General features: G+C 38.8%; 1 protein-coding gene across 1 annotated transcript in view; it reads left to right on the forward strand.

Moving 5' to 3' along the window:
• The window catches only part of Oxct1 (3-oxoacid CoA-transferase 1), a 125,140-nt gene that overhangs the window by 45,604 nt on the left and 56,257 nt on the right, over nucleotides 1-23,279 (forward strand). Inside the window, exons 8-11 of the mRNA XM_051182489.1 lie at nucleotides 9,456-9,563; nucleotides 10,876-10,990; nucleotides 13,597-13,691; nucleotides 16,730-16,778. Of these exons, the coding sequence (XP_051038446.1) occupies nucleotides 9,456-9,563; nucleotides 10,876-10,990; nucleotides 13,597-13,691; nucleotides 16,730-16,778 (367 nt within the window). The remainder of the gene's footprint in view (nucleotides 1-9,455; nucleotides 9,564-10,875; nucleotides 10,991-13,596; nucleotides 13,692-16,729; nucleotides 16,779-23,279) is intronic.

The following is a 23,279-nucleotide window of genomic DNA, read 5'->3' on the forward strand; positions in this document are numbered from 1 at the left end:
TTTCAGTTAACTAAATGCACCTCCAGGACAATGTTGAGTCTTTCATAAGCACAAAATTAAAAGTCACCCAGTTATGCTAACATTTTAAATCATATAAAACAATATAATCTCCTAAATGCTGTGAGATGAAAGTCTTGCTTGGGAAGCTAGATTTTTTCCCCCTCCCATAGAAAATGAAGTATATACCATGTAAACAGTAGTTTTACATTCAAGATTGAAGTTTCAGGAATCTATGTAGCAAGCTTGGGTTTTGATTGCTTTTTAAAACAAGCAATTCTAGTTTAGAGTCCAGCATCCAAAGAACTTGGAAGTGAACATTCCCCATAATCACTAAAAGAAACAGTTGAAGAAAGAACAATCAACAATTCATTGTAAATCCTTCTGAGAGTTGAATTCACAGGACAAACCACTGCTCTCAAATGAGGAGACAAGCAGTAGCAGAGTCCTGAACAGAAGCCTCCATGGAAACCACCCTCAGGAGGGCCATGTAAGAGAACTACAAACACCAGAGTGGCCCTTTCTTAGAAGAGACCATACATTTTTTATAGTTTGAACTCTTAAATCCCTCCTTTTGCTTCTGTGACGATTGGACAAAGTAACTGTTTTAATATATGCCCATTATTCTGTTTATAATCAGGCCTGCATTCATGGGACCTATAAAGTGTGGGAAGAAGTGTAAACATTCTGTTTAAGGCATTTCTGTCACTGTCTTAGACCATAGACCATTACAATTGAAGACAGAACTGACCTGAAAACTTGAAGGTAGTAATTAAATGGTGTCCTGGGTAGTTTTATGTCAATTTGACACAAGCTAAAGTCATTTGAGAGGAGGGAACCACTAAAAAATGACTCCATGAAATTGGCTTGTAGCAGCCAAGCACTGGGTTGAGCTCTGGGAGTCGAAGAGAGGGAGGAGGGATTATATGAACAAGAGGGTGTCAAGATCATGATGGGGAAACCCACAGAGACTCTAGATGGACAGCTGGTGAAACTGCATGGAACCAAACTAGGCCCCCTTCCTGTTGAGACAGCTGTGTAGCTTGGTATATTTGTGGGACCCCCTAGCAGTGCAACTATTGCCCCTTGGCTGTGCAGTGCTACCATACTCAGGATCCAGCCTGGGTAAGACCATTCATGTCCTTTCCTACTCCTAGTGGCCTGCACATCACCTTATATCACTGTGAAAGCTCTCTAGATATCGGCAAATGTTCTTGAGTGTCCTCCTTAGGTTTGGAATTGTTTCAGAGGGAGAACGAATGATAAGGTTCTTAAGTGTGGTTGGCACACATGTCCAAGACACTTGGAGTTTGAATTTGGCATCCTGGAGAATCTTCCTGCCTGCCTGACCCCTAACAGGAACTTTGCTGTCTACAGGGAGGTAGTACACTGGACTAGGAAGAGCATTGTGAACTAAGAGCAGTCTCCCAGTTACTGAAGTAAATGTGGAAAAAGATGGCCATGGCCAGCAGCTGTCCCTACAGAGCCTGTTCCCTAAATAAGAAGCCAGTCAGATGCTCCATTAATTCCCCATTTTGAGTCAGCTCTTGAAATCTCATGGCCATAATTTCTCACACAGTCATCTGTTTGTAAATGAGAATGTAGATTCTGTTTACACAAAGAAAAGATGGGCCAGAGGGTATCATTTTTAACATGACATAATGGTTTTGTAATCTTTACCTATTATATCCTCTGAAATGGTTATTAAATAAGTATGGAGTGACTGACATAAACCAGGCAGACTCTTACAAAACTATCTTGCTGCAAAAGGGATAAAAGTTCCATTTCCTTTTTTAGTTAGCTAACAACTTCTGGCCTACTTATCAATTCATCCCATGTTTATGTTAAGAATTTAGTGTGGGATTTTAAAGTCACTCCCACTAAAAATAATACTGGATTTCCTCACTCCTTCCAGAGACCTTGTCAAAATGTTATTTTTTTCCTCTTCAAATATAGACCAACTCTACAGATACTGAAGCCATAATTAGGACTTATGCAAGATTGTTTAGTATTTTAAACTAACTGTTTTTAAAAAAATGGGGCTAATCTCTAGGGTGTGGTGTTATTGTTCATGAATATTTCTGAATGAAGAAAGCGTTTTACAGTCACGGCTTTCATAAATGATTTTAGCATGAAATATGTGAGAGTAAAAACAAAATAAAAAAAGATTCTCACGGAGCTCTACAGTGTGAATGGTTGTGTCTTAGAAGCCCATTTGCATACATCACTCTTGTAGTTTGAACATCCTGCACATGGCAGCCTACTAAAATTAGACTATATTCAAATATACCAGTGTCCTATTACTAGTCCTTTAGAAGAGTCCAGTTGTGTAGCCTAAAACTGATAAGAGTAAGGGAAGTTAATTGCCACAATTTAAAAAATTTCTTTTTGGAGAGAAGCTATAATAATCAAAAGAAACTGTTCTAGTGGTGTTAGCTAATGTGAACTACTGAATTTTTTCAAGAATGAGGAAAATTACTTTGTTGTTGTTCAAATGAGAAGTTGTCACTTCTGATAATCTTTCCAAATAAATAAGGGTCATTATTGCATATAATTAAACATCCCGAACCCCTTTTTTTTTTGACCCCTTCCATTCCTGTGTTTTTTTGACCTCCTCCCATCCTGAAATTTTCCCAAGTAACATCTTCCCACATTAGGTTCTAACTGTTTTGGACTTTGTGCTGGTCTTTTCATGGCACCCTTCCTGTCCCCACTGTGGAACTCTCCCTTATCATAGCATTATTTGTCACAATATGGCATGATTATCTGCCTGCTTGTCTTTGCCATGAAAGTCTTGAGTGTCTCCTATGACCTCATCATAACTTACCCCTGTATCACCATTGGCACAGAATAGATGCTCATTAAGTGATGTTCGAGTCTCAGAGCCAGACATTTTGCAATATAAGCACCACTTTCTAAGTTTAGAAATGCTCTGCCCATTCTGCTTGACTGACATCATTATAATGCCTTGGTTCAAGAAAGGTTTATCTCAGTGATATTATATATATATATATATATATATATATATATATATATATATATATATATTTTTTTTTTTTTTTTGGTGGCTTTACATTTGAGGCCATTGCCAGGTCCTATGCTGAGATGTAATAATATGCTCCCAGCTGTTCTGAAATTCTCTTCCCTATTACTGTGATCAGCTCCCTCTGACTTCTCTGGGATCATTTTATCTTCAGGTGTGCCATTTAGTGCTGGCTGGAAGAGGTAGTGTATCTTCTTTTGGAGACTTTTATTATTTAGCTAAAGTGAGCAAGTAGTAATATTAGTTAATGAGATATGTAAAGGGCTACTGATTGGTGGCACATAATCTGCCCCTGTGAGTGCAACAGCCTTGTTAATCAGGAGAGAATTGGTGTGCAAAGTACTGAGAGTGGGAGGGAGATAAACTGTGTGTCACAGAATTAAAATCATGTGACGCATTTAGCAGCATGTGCCCAGTAATAGGGAACAAACAGATTGATCCAGCATGTCAGTGACCCAGAATAATTAAAAAGATGCTGTCCAATAATGTGTATCTTTTATGGACTTGTTTAAGAAACACACCTATGGGGAAGAAAAAGGCATTTTGTCTGAGGTTTGTTGACTCTTGTATTTTGTGACTACTTCTCACTAAGTCAGGAAAACCAAATACAACATTTTAACTTTCCAATGGAAATGAAGAGAACTGTACCTTACCTGTTCCAAAGAAACTGGAGTAGAGAAATTTTTTTTTAAATTTATTATTTTACATGTCAATCCCAGTTCCCTCCCTCCCTCTCTTTTACCCTCTCTGCCCCCTCACATGTACCCTGACCATCCTCCCATCCCCCCACCCTAATTCCATATGTAGGGCAATGCCATCCTGGTGGGGTCATGTAGATCTGACAGGTCATTTGAAATAGGGACTAGGGCTTCTCTCCTGTCTCTAGGTTAAGGCAGTATCCCTCCACGGGGGATGTGTTCCCAAGGTCCTTTTGTTCACCAGGAGAACATTTAAAAGAGGAAGGGGTGATGGAAGCTTTGTTGTGTGGAGCTTGCTAAGTGATGTTAAATTCAGAGATTATTGACTAATTCACAAACTGAATTCAAGTCACACCCTCTGTTAGATTTAGCAACATTCACTGTGTTCTGGAAGTGTTAGCATTTAACCCAATTCCATGGTGTAGTTTTTGTATTACTTTGTGTTCGTAGATTATAAAAAGCTTTAAGGATGATTAACAGCCCAGTTGGAAGGGAACGTCTTAGAGAATAAGCTTGGAAAGGTTTGGCATTAACCTTTAAAGTTTTATTTGTCACCACAGTCTGTGCCTGTAAAAGTCCACAGGTTTTAATCTTCCCATATTCTGTAACTCTCCTCACTGAAAACTGTTCTTACTTTCTTTGTTTCTCCCTTTCTTTCTCTTTCTTTCTTTCTTTCTTTCTTTCTTTCTTTCTTTCTTTCTTTCTTTCTTAAGAAAGATAAACTGATTTATTTGGCTTACAGTTATGAGGTTACTGGTCCAGTGATGCTTCAGGGAGGGGTGTTGGGGATATACACATTGCTATGTGCCTCTCATGAGACAATACAAAATGGCACATGTGTGGCAGAGCAAACTCATTGACTAGGAAGAAGGAATGAGGAAGAGACAGGATCCTATGATCCCTTTCAAGGACATTCCCTCAGTGACCTATGGACCTTTCCACTGGGCCATACTTACTAAAGGTTGCCTACTTCCATGATCCCTGTGCTGAATAGTTTAATGCCAACAACTTGACACAAGCTAGTGTCATCTGAGAGGAGGGAACCTCAATTGAGGAAATGTCTTCATAAGATCAGGCTGTAGGCAAGCCTGTAAGGCATATTCTTCATTTGTGATTGATCAGGAGGCCATAGCCCATTGTGTGTGGTGCCAATGCTCCTCTACTTCAGATTTGTACCATTTTCCTGGCAAAAGAAGAGTGTTCCTGCTAATCTCTGTGACAGCTGAAGTGTGGACAGGAGACTTTTCCTTGCTTCCTGTAGGATCCTCACCTTTGCCCTACTGCAGACTGCAGCTGTGCAGCCATTTTCACCAACAATTATTAGGATCAGGCCCATATTTGTGGATATAAGAAACAGAGAATATTACTTAAAAAATAAAGTGTCTGCTCACAGCTCTGCTGTTCTTCCTGAGATGTTGTTCAAGTAGTTGTTATGTGGGGGGAGTACTTATCTTTCTCAGTGCCTTAAAATAAAACTTCAGACTTATAAAGTAGGGATGGCACAAGGCAGAGAGAGTAATTCTTTAAAAACAGAGTTCAAATCAATAACGATTAACATTTCCTAGCCTCGATTTTCCTGCTAATGACTGGATGAAGACAGGTACTAATTAGGGAAACCTCAAGTGTCTGGATTCTGAGCTGTACCAGATGGCACCATGTGAGAACTATTCATAGAGCCAGGGAGAAGGGCAGGTTGTTCTTAGCTACTGATCTTCAACCTTGAGCTTGTCTGAGGATGCTTACATTTGCCCATCATTCCGCCTCACCCCCTACTCACCGTCCCGTCCTTTGATTTTCCTCTGGTATTGTACTGTTAGGAGGTGCCTTCTGCCATCTCCACTGAGGACTCTATGAAGAACTCATTTTATTCATGTCAGATTTCTTTTCTTTTCTGTATTGTAACTTGATCATATTAGACTTCCAAATCACCCTGTTGACTCTTCTTGGATGTATCTCAAGATCTCACAGTTCTGGGACCATCTCCAGCCTGTGCACAGACACCATGCCGATAATTCTGCCTCTGCTGTTTTGTTGTCATTGAACCCCTCATAGATTGTCTGAAAACAGACTTTCTCCTTTTAGTTGCACTTCAAACATTTGCTACCAACTTTGCTAGCCAACACCAGCAAAGCCTTGTTTGTTTGTACAGAATTGTGCGGCACAGTCGTGTGTTGGTATTGTTTTGACAAATGTTGCACATGCATTTTCTACAATGTGGAAATCAACACTGCAAAGCATGGAACTCATTATGTTTAACTGAATTGCTGCTTAGTAAAATTATAAACTAGGGCATGTTTGGTGCGAACTTCATAATTGTCCTTAGTCATGAAACTGTGTCTCTATTTCGTAAGTTTTGAAGAAACTAATTGATGGAACCAGAAAAATCGGTAGTTGTTGTTTACTCTTGAGTTCTACTTTAAGTAAGGACCAGTCTCTCTTCCCCCCCTCTACAGTTTTTTCCTTGATATTGCTGAAGAATAAGTCTAGCAGACACATCAGGAAGCTGACTGGAGTAGTGTTAGGTATGGGAAAGAGTTCACATTATTGTCATCAAGATAATAGGGAAAAGGCTTCTGTATGTCCGAGTGTTGCCATTGAGTTTTATAGCTTTTCCATGTTCGAATTACCATGGCCCATTCTTTAGGTCTGTGTCTGTAAATTCCCTGACATGCTTCATTTTTTATACTTCCTGGTTTGGGAACCCATCTAATTAGTAATCTCTTGTGCTTTTTGAATACATGACATTTATGAGTTCCTGGTGGCAGAGTGTATGCTTAGCATTTGTGAGGTCCTGGGCACCCTACCCGAGTTCCCAAACTTTTTTAGGTTTCTCTCCTTAAAAGGGAAACAAAAATACCTTTCACAGAGCCAGAGATACATGTAAGTGTGAGGCCATGGTCTCAGTTCCCACAACCCAGAATTAAAACCCCTGGGGAAGATGAATGTTTGCAATCCCAAGGCAAAGACAAGCAGATTCCTGGAGATGTTGGCCATCTAGCCTAGCTACCTGGTCAGTTCCAGATCAGTGAGAGATTTTCAAAAAGCATGGTGGGAAGTGGCTAAGGAATGGTACTCAAGGTTGCCCTCTGGCCTCTATAAGCAGTCCCCTCTCATAGAAATAATTTGTACAGCTACCCTGAGAGAAGAATTATTAGCATGCCATTGTACTTCTGCTTTTCATAGGACTAAATATAGCTGTGCTGAAAGAAAAGGCTAATTACCCTGGATTATTTGTACAATATTGAAAGTGTCCAAATATATACCATTTTTGCAATTAATATGTTTATCAAGAAAGAAAAAAGGAAATGATATAGTTGCATTAAAGTAGATATAGTTGCTTATAAACAAATATTGTATTTTCAAGAAACAGTAAATTGTGAGATGTTATCCAATATTACAAAAGCAATATTGTTTTATTGTGTTAGGATACATGGCATTTATTTCTATCAATTCCCTACTTTTAAACATTGATGTTGTTTCTGACTTTATAATGAATTCTGTGGTCAATATTTTTTGAATAATAGGCCTTCATAGATATATCCTCAGTATAACAGGAATACATTTTTAAAGACAAGAACTTCATTGACGGTTTAAATAGAAAACAATGTAAAGTTATGAATGAGCTGTAGAAGCTTATAGTTGCAACCTGGTTCGGACACAGCAACAATGCTTAGCTGCTTTAAACTACCTGGTCTTTTTAGCCTCATCCCTGCTCTGTAGAAAAAAATGTCAGGACAGGGACTGGGGAAATAGCTAAGTCAGTCAGTGCACATTGTGTAACTTGAGTTTGGATCCCTGGTAACCACACCATAAAAGAGTCAAATGTGACATTGCACATTTGTAACCCTTGGGTCCCTGTAGATCATGGGCCATTTGACCTAGTCAAAGTGATGAGTTAATGAGTTCAGTCAATAATCTTGTCTAATAAGATAAAATAAAAGGGAAGATTGAGAAGGACACTATTGTCAATTTCTGATCTCCATGACATACACATGTACATATGTGCATGGATACCTGCACATACATGCATATACCCTCACAAACATGTATGTATACCACATACACAGAGAGAAAGAGAGAAGGGAGGAGGAGAGCAGGAGAAGGAGGAAAGACGAAAGGGAGGGTAGAAAGAGAGAGATTATGAATGAATATGAATATACCATGGAAACACCAGAAAGGTTCATCAAGAAATGGCAAGAATACAGGGCAAGAAGTCCTTCTGCCATTCCCTAGAGAAGGACACAGGGCCCCCATAATCCTCAGTCCTTCTCGCTTGTCCCCAAGTCCATCTACACACACTAACTCAACTTGGATGCCACATGATTCTTCCCTGCCATTTTAGTTTTTGCCCAGATCTTTCTTATCAGGAAGATAGTTTTCACCTGGTGTCCCAGTGTTCTTCAGCTGCCTGGGAGCATTGTGTAATAACCAAACATCTCCTTTAATCTGTGTTACTTCTCTCTGGCAGAAACCAGAAGACAAGTGAGAAGGATAGCAGAATAGCATAGTGAGAAGTGAGCTCCACAGACTCTGCATGGTTTCTTTAATATTTTAGATGGCGAGTTCAAAATAACTCTCTTTGTTTATATAAGTCAGCTCATTTAAGGGAATAATTATTTGATTTAGGCATTGTATTAAATTTCTGTCACTATTAACTCATGAAGAGAAAAGGATCATTTTGGGCTTGTGGCTTTGAATTTCTCTTTCATGATCAAACAGGCTCACTGCCTTTGGGCCGTTGATGGGTGCTAGATAGAAGTCGTGGGGGATGTGTGATGGAACAACCTGCTTTCCTCCCTGTGGTCAGAGAGCAGCATAGTGCACAGATGATGGGAGTATAGTTCCACATAAGATAGCCTCCCCAGAGTGACCTAAGGATGCCCCAAGTCTTTTCACATAGACCATGGGAAACATCCGAGGGTCAAGCCACAGCAAGTATGACATTCATTAAGCTGATTATGTATTTACCACGAGAAAACTAATTCTTTAACCAAAATTAGCTTTAACCAGAATGTAATGTTGAGGTTAGTTTTTCTTGACTCCTTGTCATTCTTAGTTCATTTATGTCACAGTGAAAAGAAAAAAAAATATCCTAAAATAGCAGATTAACTTGGGGACATTTTCTATTATTGCAAAGTGCCTGTGAATGACTCTGATTGGAATTAATTTGACTATTTCTAGTTATTGCTTAATAATTCCTTCTTGAAATTTCCACATTAAAATCAATTATCCATTTTTTTGAGTAAAATTATCTCAATGATTACAGTTCTGTCACAGTTCTGAAGTGAACAACAGGAATAATTAAAAACATCCATGAATGGCGTTCGTGTCTATATTTAAAACCTTCAATTGATCACACAGATGTTATTACAGATTTTTGGTTTTGATATGATAAATTTCCCACTAATATTAAAAAGTGTGCTTTTGAGCTTTGCATTGCTGAGCTGCAATTAATGAAGTCCAAGCAGCTGCCTCGATAAATTTGACCAGTTTGTAATCAAAGTTCTTTTGGAAAAGGCTGAGATCTGTTGCTTTATGTCCTACATTTGGATTCAGACATACGGATTTTGGTTTCTTCTCAGTTGTAGGTTTAAAAGGTGTGGTATATATTGCATGCCCTTATATAGATGCACATCCATGTTATTTCAGGAACTTGTATGTTTTACTTTTAAAAACATAAACATGTTCATTTTAAGCTATGACTGTCTTTTCTCTAGGTTGAAGAAATTGTAGACATTGGATCATTTGCCCCAGAAGATATTCACATTCCAAAGATTTACGTACACCGCCTTATAAAGGGAGAAAAATATGAGAAAAGAATTGAGGTAATTTACAGAGATTTCTTTTTCGCCAGTATATTTGGATCTGGTTACCAGCGATACATGTGTCTTTGGCCATTCCAGGTGATAGAAGGTTGTAGCAGAGCACTGTTACTCTGGGTCTTAAGTAGGAGGAGTTTCTGGTGTATTCATTGGAAGTAGGAGGAGTTTCTGGTGTGTTCATTGGAAAGGAACCAACTGTGCTTCTGCCCAGTGTAACAGTGTCTCTATGTCTTATGATTTTGTAGGTTGCTGTATGTGCCAAGATTCTGCAAAGGTTGCAATTTATGAATCATGCTTTTTGGATAGCTATCTTAGAGGGTAGAGGTGAACAATCAGGTCTTGGATGGCTTTATCACTCTGAAGTATTAATGCTTTCTCAGAAATATCTGTCTTGAAATAGTTCTGTCTTTTATGGAATAAATGTTTAACTAGCTTTGCTCTATAGGCAGATGATGGGTATGAAGGTATTCAGGAGTTGGGTACCAGGAGTACTGAGGCTTTTCTCCAGTGACTGAACTACCAAGATTCAAAGGTTTCTAGGGATAACACCATAATAGATATATAGCAGGGGGTATTGGGAATATATATCAGGGGGTATTGAGAATCAATAGATATATAACAGGAGGTATTGGGAGTCAATAATAGATACATAACAGGGGGTATTGGGAGCCAATGGATATGTAGCAGCTGATATTGGGAGTCAGTAGAGTATTACGGAGTTAGGGAATATTAGGAGTCAGAGCAATATGCAGTCCTAGATTGCTATCAGGTGCCTTGAGAGCTAGGATGGGATATTTACAAAAAACCAGTCAGTTTTAAGGACATTTAGTAATGGGAACTGTTCTCTGGTTGTTTCCATGATTCCTGTGATATACACATAGCAAAGCCCATCCAGACTCTGCAGGTAGAAATAGGCAATCAGCCTTAGCACCACCTGGTAAACGCATTCTGACAGCCCCAGGAAAGAGATGTCCAGGGCCTATGTATTTCCTTTTATTCAGGCCCATTTTCTGAACACCTGAGGAGAATTCAGCTGTCAAGCTGTAGGTAGAACAGTGCTGTAGTCAGAATGGCAATGACAAGGGGATTGTTTGCTTTGCAGTGCAAGCAGGTCTGTCTTTTCTTTCAAACAAATCTGACCTGCTTTATTTACTTCCTAAAGAATGATCTCTGTCATGCTTTATTATATTGTAGACTTGCCCGCTACTGGGAACGAAGGCTATTTTTTTTTCTTGCAAATTTTTATATTAAAGCAATATGACAAACTTGAAAGCTGATCTTAAACATGAATAATTTGTTTCTATTTCCTTTGAAGCGTTTATCACTCCGAAAGGAAGGAGATGGAAAAGCCAAGTCTGGTAAGCCTGGAGAAGATGTCAGGGAGCGGATCATCAGGAGAGCCGCTCTTGAGTTTGAGGATGGCATGTATGGTATCCTTTATCAGTCTCAGCTCCACCAACTATGCAGTCCTCGGCTGTCTGTGATCAACAGGCTATCAGGCCTATGTGTAATGGTTCTTGTCTAGTTCATTTTAACTTTAAAAGTAGTCAGACTTCACAAAGTGAGATCCGTAATTCAGAGGTAGCAATACAGAGGAAGTCAACATTTGTGATCTTTTGGCCTTCTTGATGGCAACTAAAATACACTTAGTAATTGTTGAGTATACATTACATTTTTGTACAGTTTGGCATTTAGCTAGAAGTTTAAGGAGGTTCTATTTATTACTCAAGGTGAGAGCTTTAAGTCTTAGAATTATTGTTGTAATTGGTGCTGTTTATTTTCTTGGTATTCTGACAATTGATTACTCAATGAGCATAAAATCCCACTTCTTAGCAAGCCTCTGTTTCCTTTGAAAAAGACCCTATGAATGGACTCTTTTGTTGGATATTTTGTTAAGGTACTTAATGAAAGATTCAAATTCTGTATCTCCCACCTTTCATCTTTGGCAGAAAATACCAAAGTGGACATGATTTAATACAGTTGGTGCCTGAAGTTTGAATTCACTTAAATAACAGTGACAGTATTTACCATTTTGCTTAGTTTTCAGTATATGTTCACCATTTTGATTATTTTCAGTATAGTAGCCATTGAACTATAATGCACATGGTGTATAATAAGATAAATATTTATGGACTTTTGACTCCAGTGAAGCTGTATTTATAGACCTGGAGCAGACAGAACTAGGAACTATCTGTTGTATGAGTTTCCCTTTCCTATGAGTTACAGCCTTTTCCAGTATCTCTCGATTGAGAGAACTTTCTGTTCCTCCTTTATTTTCACCTCTAACGCTCTTTATTTCTTGATTTTTTTTTCCAACTTGCGCTTATGCCGTGGTGAGAATTCACATAAGGGAAGTGAGTATCGTGTTGGCTATCACCTGTCTTCTGTATAGGCAAGGGAGGGAGTAAGCCCAGACTGAATGGGTATCAGCCCAGACTGAGTGAGTATCAGCCACTGGGCTTTTCTCAACTGACTCACCATTGATATGTAAGCACTGATTCTCATTCCATATGATTATGGCTCCTAGTGTTGTTCTTTATTCACTGTTGCTGTATTGCCAATGACAAATGTCTGTAACTCATATCACCTTAATGGTCTTTCTCAGTTATCTACCTTAGCCAGCACTAAATGTGCATGGCCATTTGTTTCCTGGCATATGTCCTACTAAAATATTTTGTTTTTATTTACATTTTTTTGAGATGTGGCCTCTCTAAATAGCCTTGGTTGTACTAGAAGTCACCATATAGTTCAGGCTAGCCTCAAACTCACAGAGATCCATCTGCCTTTTTCTCCTGAGTGCTGGGATTAAAGCAGTGTGTCATTATGCCTGGCTTCTTACTAAAGTATTTAAAAACTAATATAATAAGCATGTAGAAGAGTTTAGCTTCAGAGTTTGAAACTAGGGTTGGGCTTACCTGAAAATAATTGTCCATAGCATAATTAGTATACATCATGTTCTGTCATGACTGAGAAATAAAGTACAAATTACACTGATATTTAACTATAGTTGGTTAGACTGTCAGTGTAGTTTCACAGACTTTCTGTATCCACAAGAAGTGACCTGGGCCATTACATTATAATTTTGGCCTTGGGAGTTGATAATTTGATGTATTTAAACTATGTATATGTTTCTCTCTCTCTCTGGCTATGATTCAGAGAACCATTTTTTTTTTTCTTTCTTTTAAGTTAGTTCTGGCAAGGTCTTCTCTGAGAAGTGATATTGTAGAACAATGGAGAAAATATCACTGGTTTACCTCTTCTGCCTGTTGAGAGCAGGATTAGTCTCACATCATGAAGAACTAATCAGCATCCATGTCCAAAAGTCAGCCCAAAACATAAACCATTCTTCAGAGAAAACAACAACAACAACAACAAAACACCAAAAAAACAAATTGTAGCATTGACCTACTGAGATCATATAAAGGACAAGATTCAATACCCTCAGATTGTCCTTTGGAATATTGTGGTCCATGGTCACTTCTGTGCCCTCAGAGTGTTTGCTGAGATGCATCCTCTCCACTTTCTTGATCATGCCTCAGATATACTTATTGATGATGAGCCATCAGGACAGTTGATAGACTTGAAATGACACAGTTTGGTCTAATCAGAACTCTTTTTTTAGATTCAACAATACTGTCTTTTTGGAGTTTTCAATCATCTTTTTTCTTAGTGAGAGTTTTGCATAGTTCTTAAACAAAGGCCAATCAATGCTCAATAATGTCAGTCATACAACCCAAGCTTGCTGAACACAGTAGTAATAATAAAGTATGACTTACACTATTGTTTAAATGACCTTGGTCATTTCCTGAAGCCAATCCTTTGGTCTTTTGATAAAGCATATTAATGTTAATAAGACAGGTACTAATCAGGGATTTTCTTTTAGAAGGATTATCAGTGAGTGCACAGAGGATATATTGTTATTATATTTGTAACCATTTACCTCTAATGGAGACACTCATTCTGATTTTTGTATGTGCAAAGACTTATAGCACCATCTCTGCTTTTGCTATGTTGTGCCTTAACTTTTTTCTTCCAGCTAATTTGGGTATAGGGATACCACTTCTGGCCAGCAACTTCATTAGTCCAAATATGACTGTTCATCTTCAAAGTGAAAATGGAGTCTTGGGTTTGGTAAGATGACAATTAAACTTTTTATATGTATATAATTATTTTTTCTTATTTTACATATTGATCCCAGCTCTCTCTCCCTCCCTCCTTCCCATACCATCTCACCCCTGTCATCCCACTCTCCACTCCATAGGGAGGATGATGCCTTCTAGGAGGGATCATCAAAATCTGTCAAGTCATTTGGAGTAGGGACTATGCTCTCCCTCCTGCCTCTAGGCTAAGGGAGTATCTCTCCATGGGAAATATGCTCCCAAAGTCCTTTCGTGCAACAGAAGTACATCCTGGTTCCACTGTCAGAGGTCCCTTAGACTGTCCAGACCTTCTAACTTAGGCCCACTTTCAGGGGGTCTGAGTTGGTCCAATGCTTGTTTCCCAGCTATCAGTCTGGGAGGTCCATGAGCTCTCCCTTGTTCAGGTCAGCTGTCTCTGTGGGTTTCTGTAGTCTGATTTTGATCCCATTTTCTTACCACTCCTCCCTCTCTGCAACTGGATTCTAGGAGTTTGGCTCAGTATTTAGCTGTGGGTGTCTGCTTCTGAACAATTAAACTTTTCTGTAACTATGAACTATAGCAAATGATATTTGTAGTTTGCTCACTATAATTTTCCAGTGTTTTATGACTTTTCAGTAGATTTCTACTGTTATTGTGATAAAATTATAATATATATCCTGTATGGATGATGGCCACAGATATGTAGTAGATACTGATTGGCTGAGCCATCTCCTGGCTATTTTCAGAGACATAAAAATGCTGTGTGTTTGGATAGAAGCAGATTTCTATTGAAATCAAAGACATGCACTTTAGAGGAACCTTCAAGGTTCTCTAGAGTGGTGAGCTTTTTCATTTTGAAGACAGTCAGTTTATGTGAATTATCCATGTTATGCATTGAAAGGGAAATGGGCAGAATCCTAAAACATTAGATGTTAATTCAGTTTATTTATAGGATAGTTTTCAGTCCTTGTTTTGGCAGTGTGTAAAAATTCAAGCCAGTATTCACTCATTCTTAACTCAACTCTTTCCCCCTTCCTTCCTGTTAGTCTATGTCATTATATAAAAGTTATTGGCTCTATTCACTAGGGTTTCCTTATAAAAAGAAATACAACATTAGCTAAAGGCTGTACCTCAAATGCAGTAGAAAACCTGATATAGTACGTGAAGTCCTCATTTTGATTTCCACCAAAACATACACATAAATACACATTTCTATGTGCATGCATTCATAATACGCATATACAAACATGCACAATTATATTTTTAAAAATATTTTACTGAGAAGGACTGAGCAAAGTGAATGTAAGAATGTATAGATATAAGAAGAGGTAAAATTAGAATCCCAAATTCAGACCTCCAAAGTGTTGTATACCAAAACGAACTGCTGTTCTGAGTCTTTGTAAACAAATAACACAAGTTTAGGTGGCATTCATTCTTCTACCAGAAGGGGTGGTAGGTATGTTTAACTGGAGCCTACTGGCTCTGTGTGGACCAAAATAATTTGTGTTAGTAAGATCACAAACTTGAAACAGGAGATTATTTTGTTATTGTTTTTCTTTTTTGTTATTGAAAATACATTTTTCATACAGCATATACTTTTAAAAATAATTTTAATTTTTATTGAAAATTGATTTTTATGCAATGTGTTCAGATCATGATTTCCTTTCTCCTAAGTCATCCTAGATTCGCTCTACCTCCCCACCCACACAGATTCACCCACCTCTCTTTTTCTCATTAGAAAACAAAAAGACAACTAAAAAAAGAAAAAGAAAAGAAGCAAGCAAACAAACAAACAAAAACCCAGATCAGAATAGGACCAAGGGGGGAAAAAAAGAGTCAAAGAAAAAGCACAAGAAACACATAAATGTAAACATATACATATACACATATTCTGTCATACACAGTGATCCCATGAAAACACAAAATCAGAAACCATAATATATAAGCAAAACCTGTAAGGTTTAAAAAAAAAGACAAAGCATTCTGATATGAAAACCCTCCAAAAATACCATTAGGTTCATTTTCTGTTGGCCATCTATGGCTGGGCATGGGGCCTTTGCTTAAGTGTTGTTTGTATACCAGGTTAGACTCAGTTGGAAAAAAACTAATTTTCCCTTTGTGAGCAGTTGTCAGTTGGAGATAGCTTCTGAGTTAAGGATGGGAGCTTTCATGCAATATATTCTGATCTCCCTTCTCTGTCCTTCCAGATCCTCGACACCTCCCATTCTTCCAACTCCATACCACCTGTCTTCCTCTCTAGAAAACAACAAAAACAACAGGCAAAAAACAAAACAGAACAAATAATAATAATAATAATAATAATAATAATAATAATAATAATAAAGTGAAATGAACACAAAGAAAAAGTATTAGAAATGTACACACACACCTTGATTGTGTCATTGTTACCAGCAGTTTTTCATCCACCTGGTCCCAGAGCCTTGCCATCTCCAAATAACATACAGAGGCGCTGTATTAGATATAAAGCTGCTGGCCTGTTACTAGAATTTCTTATTGGCTAGCTGTGTCTAAAATATTAACCCATTTCTATTAATCTTAAGTGTTTCCATGTGGTCTTATCTTACTGGAGAGGGTCCAGGGTTCTTCACTCTCGGTCCTACATTTTGAATCTCCTCCTTCACTCTTCCTAAATCCTCCTTGTCTCCTAGTCCCTATCTTTCTTTCCTATTGGCCAACAGGGATTTATTTATTAACCAATAAGAGAAACATATTTACAGAATGACATCTTCCATCAGTGTAATTCTTGCATGAAGTTATAGACAACACATTGTTATGGTACGTACATAGCAGGCACCAAAGAATAGGTTTCTTAAAGCAGACTGGTAATTACAGGAACTATTTTTCACTTGCTCAGTCATAATCAATATGAGAAAAAGAGTAGTAAAAACCCAGGGATTAATTTTGAAAAGGTTACCTTAGTCTTTGGATGTTAACTTTCTAGATCTTCAGGGAAGGTATTTAAACATGACTGGGAGGGGGAGATGGGAAATGTGATACTGTTGCTCACTGAATGTGTGCTGTATTTGACAGGGTCCATACCCACTAAAACATGAAGCTGATGCTGATCTCATCAATGCAGGTAAATTCACTTCATCCTTTTCCATTTTCTTTTTCTACTAGTTTAGTTCTGTGTCAAATATCGGCAACCAGTTTAAATCTGTTTCTTCGTCTTCTCCTGGGAGAAATTCACTGCATTTATGACAAAAGTGGGAAATGGCACTTCTAGTCTTTGAGATCTCTCTTACTCAGTCTTAACTGAAGAAATGCAGGCAGAGGCACATTTTCATGGTAGAGCCTTAATGGATCGCAGGGTCTTGCCTGAAAATAGAGAACACACCCTTGCATGGTGTTACTGAGAAGAGTTCAAAGGCAGGCAACTTACTAGGGATTGGACATCATGAAGGGCACTCACAAACAAGAGGAAGTTCTACAGAGAATTTCCTCTTTATCCTTAACAATTGGTGGCAGGAAAGAGCCACCCGAAAGAAACTGGCATTTAGGTAAAAGACCATCACCAAATTACAGTGACCTTGGTCAACTAAGATACTCTTTGTGGTCTCCATCTCCTGCCTGGGCCCTCTGTTGGCCAATCCCAAGTGGAAATATACCAGCTTTCTGTGGATAGAGAAAGTGGGAGTGGATGCATAGTATCAGGCTGCTGCCCTGGGGTTTTGATTGTAGGTAATGCTTACCATTCTGTAACGTAGGTCTTATTAGCTAGCGTGAGAGGGCAGCCTCTAAAGGTGGGGTTGCTTAAGTATGCACCAGGCCACTGACTTCATGCCAAGGATGTGAACTGAACACACATAGAGGGTTTCTTTGAGTTGGGGGATTTGCATTTTCTCCTCTGTTCATGTAGTCACATGCTTTGCCTTTTATCATCAACCTGATAATTGACAGGGGCAATGTAACAGAGCATGAACAGGTCAGGTCTTTTGGTGACTTTTGGTCTTTTGTCATAATGCTTGAGGTAACATTGCTCTTCTGGTGGCTTTTGGCTGTTCTTTTATGTCCTAGGAGGATTTTAAGTGTCTTTCTTTATTCATTCTGCCCACACAGAAGTATTGTTCTTACTTTGTAGTCAAAAATAGTATGTGTAACTCTCAGATGAAATACGAGCTGAACATAAAGTCCAGCTGTCAAGTAGAATGACATCTGAAACTGGGGGTTTGAAAGTTATACATATTCAGGTTAAATATATGAATTAGCTAACACAACTCAACTCTGAAAGTCCCAGTGTGGTGCTGCAGTGACATTTAACCAATGCTTTACTTGAATTGTACTATATCCTTTAGCAATTAGCTCACTGGTCTGTGAAAATATTTGCTGCTTGCTTTAATTAATTTATTATGTCAGTTGGTTATTTGCAAAATGATAATGATTAATTCCATTTCCCAAGTCTCAGGCTTTGAATTTCTAAAGTCCATTTTCCTTGGAAGAACAGCTAATTCTTTTCAGTCACATTGTTGGATGGGAGGGGTTTCCTACTCATGAAGCTTCAAAGTAGCTCAGTCCCAATGGAGCTACCAATTTTCAAGTTCTGAAATCCCACTGTAACCTTAAAATGCCCAACATCAATTCATTAGAGTCTCAGCTCCCAATGTGCCTTGTCCCTGCTACATGATTTTCTGCCTGTACACTGATTGATACCTGCTGAAAAGCCTGCTTTAGAAAGGTGCAGATGGCAGCAGATAGGTGCAATGAAAATCTGGGTGCAAACCTAGAGTAGCTGTGGAATTCTAATAATTCCCATGCTTTTGCTTTTTCATTAAATATGAACTATGTATCCTTTCCTATTAGTGCTGTTTCCCTATTTTAATATAAAAAGTAATGCTTTTAAATTGCTTTAGAAAGAATCATCTTGTGCATCTTGTGGCCTGTGACAAGCCCCTCCTAACTTTGACACTGGTTGTTTTCAACATTCTTGGGGATATTTGACAGTGTCTGAAGACAGTTTTGACTGTTACTTCTGAGAGTGAATACTACGGTCATCTAATAGTTGGAGGCCAGAGACAGTGTCAAACATCCTATGAATAGAACAGCCTCACCCTGATTTTGAGGGCTCTCCCATTTCTGGAGAATCATAGGCCTGCATATGGAAGTATAGGCAGCTCTACACTTAACATCTATGGGATTTTCTGTGCTTAGGGTCATCCCTCTGTTCTGGTGGCCTCTGCACTGTGTGCTCTCCGGATTCTCCCCTTCATTTTTATCCCCATCTCTAAGCTCGTAATTTTCATTGGAGTGCATTATAACCATCTTTCTCATTTTGGCCCACTTGGTCACTTCCAGTCCTTCCATAGACAAGAATGTTCCACCCTCAGAACCTACAACACATTTGGTAACTTCTCCTGAGCATCCATCATTTTGTCTTGTAACTATTTCTCTTTCTGGCTGGATTATAAGCTGTTTTCCCCCTTTAGGTTAGGGTATTGGTTCTTGAAGTCTCCATATCCATAGTGTCAGCATGACCAGTGACTCTTAGATCTCAGCCCCCGCTACCTATGTACTGAATTAGAAACTGGGAGAGCTGGAAGCAATAGCAGATACATATGCCAAAGTCCTCCATGTGAGTCTGCTGGGAATTCATGTTTGAGAACTTATAGTATAGGGTAGTTGAATTTTGTTTGTAGCTTTGTTCAGTGCTCATAATAGTTACCTACTATTGAATTATGAACCAACAGACTAGGTAAGGATAAACTTAATGAACTCTCTTGACAAAACAGTATGAAAACATTTAGATATACAGAGAAGAGTTGTTTGATATTGTCACTCATGTATTAATGGATTCTGATTATTTTGTTCTCACACCCCTTTTATCTCTTTGCCTGCTTTCCCCAACCCCAGATTCCCAACAATTGTTTTGTGATCCATCTTATTTAACCATGGCTATCTGTGTGACCATTGTGTTGGGACAACCCATTGGAGCCTGTTGGGGTCAGCAGTAGATACACAACTGAAGGCAGGGACTCCCTTGCTTCCTGAATCTGTTAGTAGCAAATAGTTCACTAATTAATGAGTGTTGGCGTTGGGGAGCCCCTTCTCTATCCATACCTGGCTGTTGACCGGACCATTCTTGTTTAGACTTAGTATAGGAACCTGTAGTTACTGTGAGTTCATGATATCAATGTGCACGTCTTATCTATAGGATATTTTATTACAGCCCTTCTTCCTATCTTCCAACTTTTACATTCTTTCTGCCCTCTCTTCTGCAGCTTCTGGGAGCCGTAGAAGGGTATAAATGACTTGTTTAGAGCTCAGCACTCAGGTGTCACTTGTTCTCAGCAACTATGAAGCTAGAGTCTCTGAATTTTACTGCCATTCACTGGAGAGAGGCTTAGAGTAGCATTTGGTGGATTCTGTCTATTATATATATGGAGTGTGTGCTTGGAAAGGGACCCAGAATGCAGCAGGACAGAGATGTAGCAGGAAGCTTCATATCTTACCTGGTGCTGGCTGTCATGCGGACTGGATACCTGGGTGGGGTTTTGAATTGGTGGCAAGGCTATTAATCTTTATATTGATTTATTGTTATAGTTACTGAGCAAATCCTGAATGTTGCATTAGAACATCGTGGATTCAACATAGTATATTTAGGTATTGGATTCATTTAGATACTGGATGTTTAAAAATAGGGCACCCAAAAGTAGAACTATCATATAATCCAGTAATTCTATTTTGGGGTATATTACCAAAAGAAATAAACACAGCAAATCACAGCAAAAGCAAATCACAGAGGCATCTGTCTATACTGTGTTTATTGCAATACTGTCTACTAGAGCCAATAAAATGGAAACAGGCTGAGTTTTTAATCAAATAATCAGTGGATAAATAAAACACATAGTAGAATACTATTAAAGGATTAAAGAAAAGATGATATTTTGTCATTTTAGACAGTGTGTGGACTATATTAAGCAAAATGGGTCAGGCACAGAAAGACAAGTCATATATATTGTCAGTCATATGTAGAACCAAAAACAAAAATCAGTTCCATGGAAGTTGAGAATAGAACGGTGGTTCTCACAGCAGGCAGAAGGCAGAGTTGAGAAAGGCTAACCAGTGAGTACTAAGTTATGATTAGATAATAGTTAGGAGTTCTGATGTGCTATTGCACAGTAGGGTAATCATAGTTATAATCTTCTGTGCGTTTCAGAACACTAACAGAGGTTTCATGTTTTCATAATTGGGAAGGGTCAGCTTTAGAGAGGAGGCCGAAATGTTTCTTCTGATTAGAAAATTCACTGTATGAATAAACCCATAAGCAAGTATGATTTTAATTGTTTTATCTTTTGAGACTATAATATAATAACAGCACATCCCTTATCTTTTCTCCCTTCAAAGCTCTTAGTTAATGTGTGTATATTCCTAAGCATATAAATACAGTCTGAATAATGCTACTCATATGTTACAATATGTATGTTTTTAGGCTGGATTGGATAGCCAGCTGGAGTGCTTACAGCAATTATGAATGAGTAAAAGTCAGGCTAGGAAGTGGCTCATGGGTAGAGAGTAGGTTAGGTACAGACCTGAACTGAGTTCAATCCCTGGATCTCACAGGGTAGCAGGAGAGAAATGAGTCCTGACCTCACATGCATACCCATATATACATTCAAAAGAAGTAACATACATAAATAAGAATGTGGGTTGATGACTGCTTCAAAAGAATATAATGCTGCCTTAGAAGACACATACATACACTTAACATAATAGTATAAATAAATAAAAATGGGGACAGTTGACTCTGCTTCAGAAGAATGGATACTTTTCCATAAGCTTGTTCTTGGGACTTTAAATACAGTTATGCTTTGTGCAGCAGAATGCATCCCATTGATCTCAGAATTGCCTACAAAATGCTAATAATAATAATAATAATTATATGTTATGATCACATCATTTTATTATTATTATTATTAATTTAAAAAACACCTCAAATATATTGTCAGTGGAGAATGTGCTTTGGAAGCCATTGTGATTTAACACTCAGGAAACCAAAGACTTGATATGTTTATGTCTCTTTCATGCCCTCTATAGGTTTCCCTCCATGCCTGTCCACCTTACAGAAGTGGCTAGGATCTGATTGTGCCAGACAGAGACCTGGGTGGATGAGGTCCAGGTGTAGTGTTCATGTCCTTAAGCTTAGGGCTCATGCAAACTAGCTGGGAGCCCTGCAGTATGAGCCAGTTTATGATCCCATGCAGTTACACCTGGGGGAAGGGGAGGCAGCTCTGCCTCTTATTCTGAGTGGTTTGGAGAGAGTGGGAACAATGATCATCATGACAGCTGCCATCTCAGAGTTCTGCTCTGTGCCCGACTCTGACTGGGGACTTCACATGCATTATCTCACTTAATCCTCTACGTCTTGTGTGCTGTCTAAAAGCCACTTCTAACCACACCAGAAAGTGTTTCCCAGAGAGTTTCAGGTTTGTGGTACTTTGGAAGATGAGAAAATGTTTCCATTATTTAGAATCAGACTCCCTCGGGTAATAAATATTTCAGTGTGATATAAATAGGCTTGCTTTTCCCCCATACTTGAGCTTGGGGATTATTGATGAAAGCATCAGCTTTCTCTAGTCCTTGAGAAGCCTGCCACAGCGGCTGTGGTGCATGCAGTGTGTGTGCAGCTGGGGATGGCCAGACCTCTCCCAGTGCTGACACATCCAAGAGCTCTTCCTGCATTCTGACCTCTCGACCAAAGCTTCCTCTTCTTAGCTACCTCACTGCATTCCAGCAGAGGAGGAAGTGCTCTGGACTGTTGACTTACTTCAGTCAGGTGGCCTTTTAAGCACTTTTGGAGCAGAGACCATATGATGCTCTCAAACTCTGGATCAAACAGGAAGTAGATCCCACAAGTCCGGCAGCTTGGGTCTGACCAAGGCACTTGTAGTTAGCAAGTTTGTTAACTGGATACTGGAGGTTTTATTTATATAGGTATCTTTAATTTTCAAAACAGTCTCCCTTAGTCTGTAATCCTGGCTGGGTGGAATTCCCTATGTAGACTTCGGTAACCCTTCTGCCTTAGGCTCCTGAGTGCTGGGATTATAGGTCTGTGCAGTTGTACCCAGCTAAATGGGAAGTTGTTTTTTTTTTTTGTTGTTGTTGTTGTTTTGTTTTCAGTTCTGAACTTTTATAACAATGTGCCATTTTTGGAAGAGCATCTCTTAGAGATTGGTTTTAAGTGTGTTCAGAAGACTTCTCTGATTTCATTAAAGTATGATCTGACAGAAGCTCTCAGCTTATCGGGGCTAAAAATCAAGATGGATGTGTGTATGCACTTGCATGTGAGGAGGGAGGGTCAGGCTTAAAGATAATAAGACATTAGGTATGTCCTTTTTATATTGTTCATTTATTTTTATTTTAGATTTTCTAAATAAATGGGGAGAAGAGGGTTTATTAACTTACGCTTCTTCACCACTGTTCAGCATCGAAGGAAGTCAGGACAAGAACTCAAATAGGAAAAGAACAGGGAGGCGGGAGCTGTTGCAGAGGCCACAGAGGAGTACTGCTTACTGGCTTGCTCCTCTTGTCTTGGTCAGCCTGCTGTCTTATAATACCCAGGACCACTAACCCAGGGACAGCACCA

This window comes from Phodopus roborovskii, unplaced genomic scaffold, assembly GCF_943737965.1.
Source record: "Phodopus roborovskii unplaced genomic scaffold, PHOROB, whole genome shotgun sequence".
Classification (NCBI taxonomy): domain Eukaryota; kingdom Metazoa; phylum Chordata; class Mammalia; order Rodentia; family Cricetidae; genus Phodopus; species Phodopus roborovskii.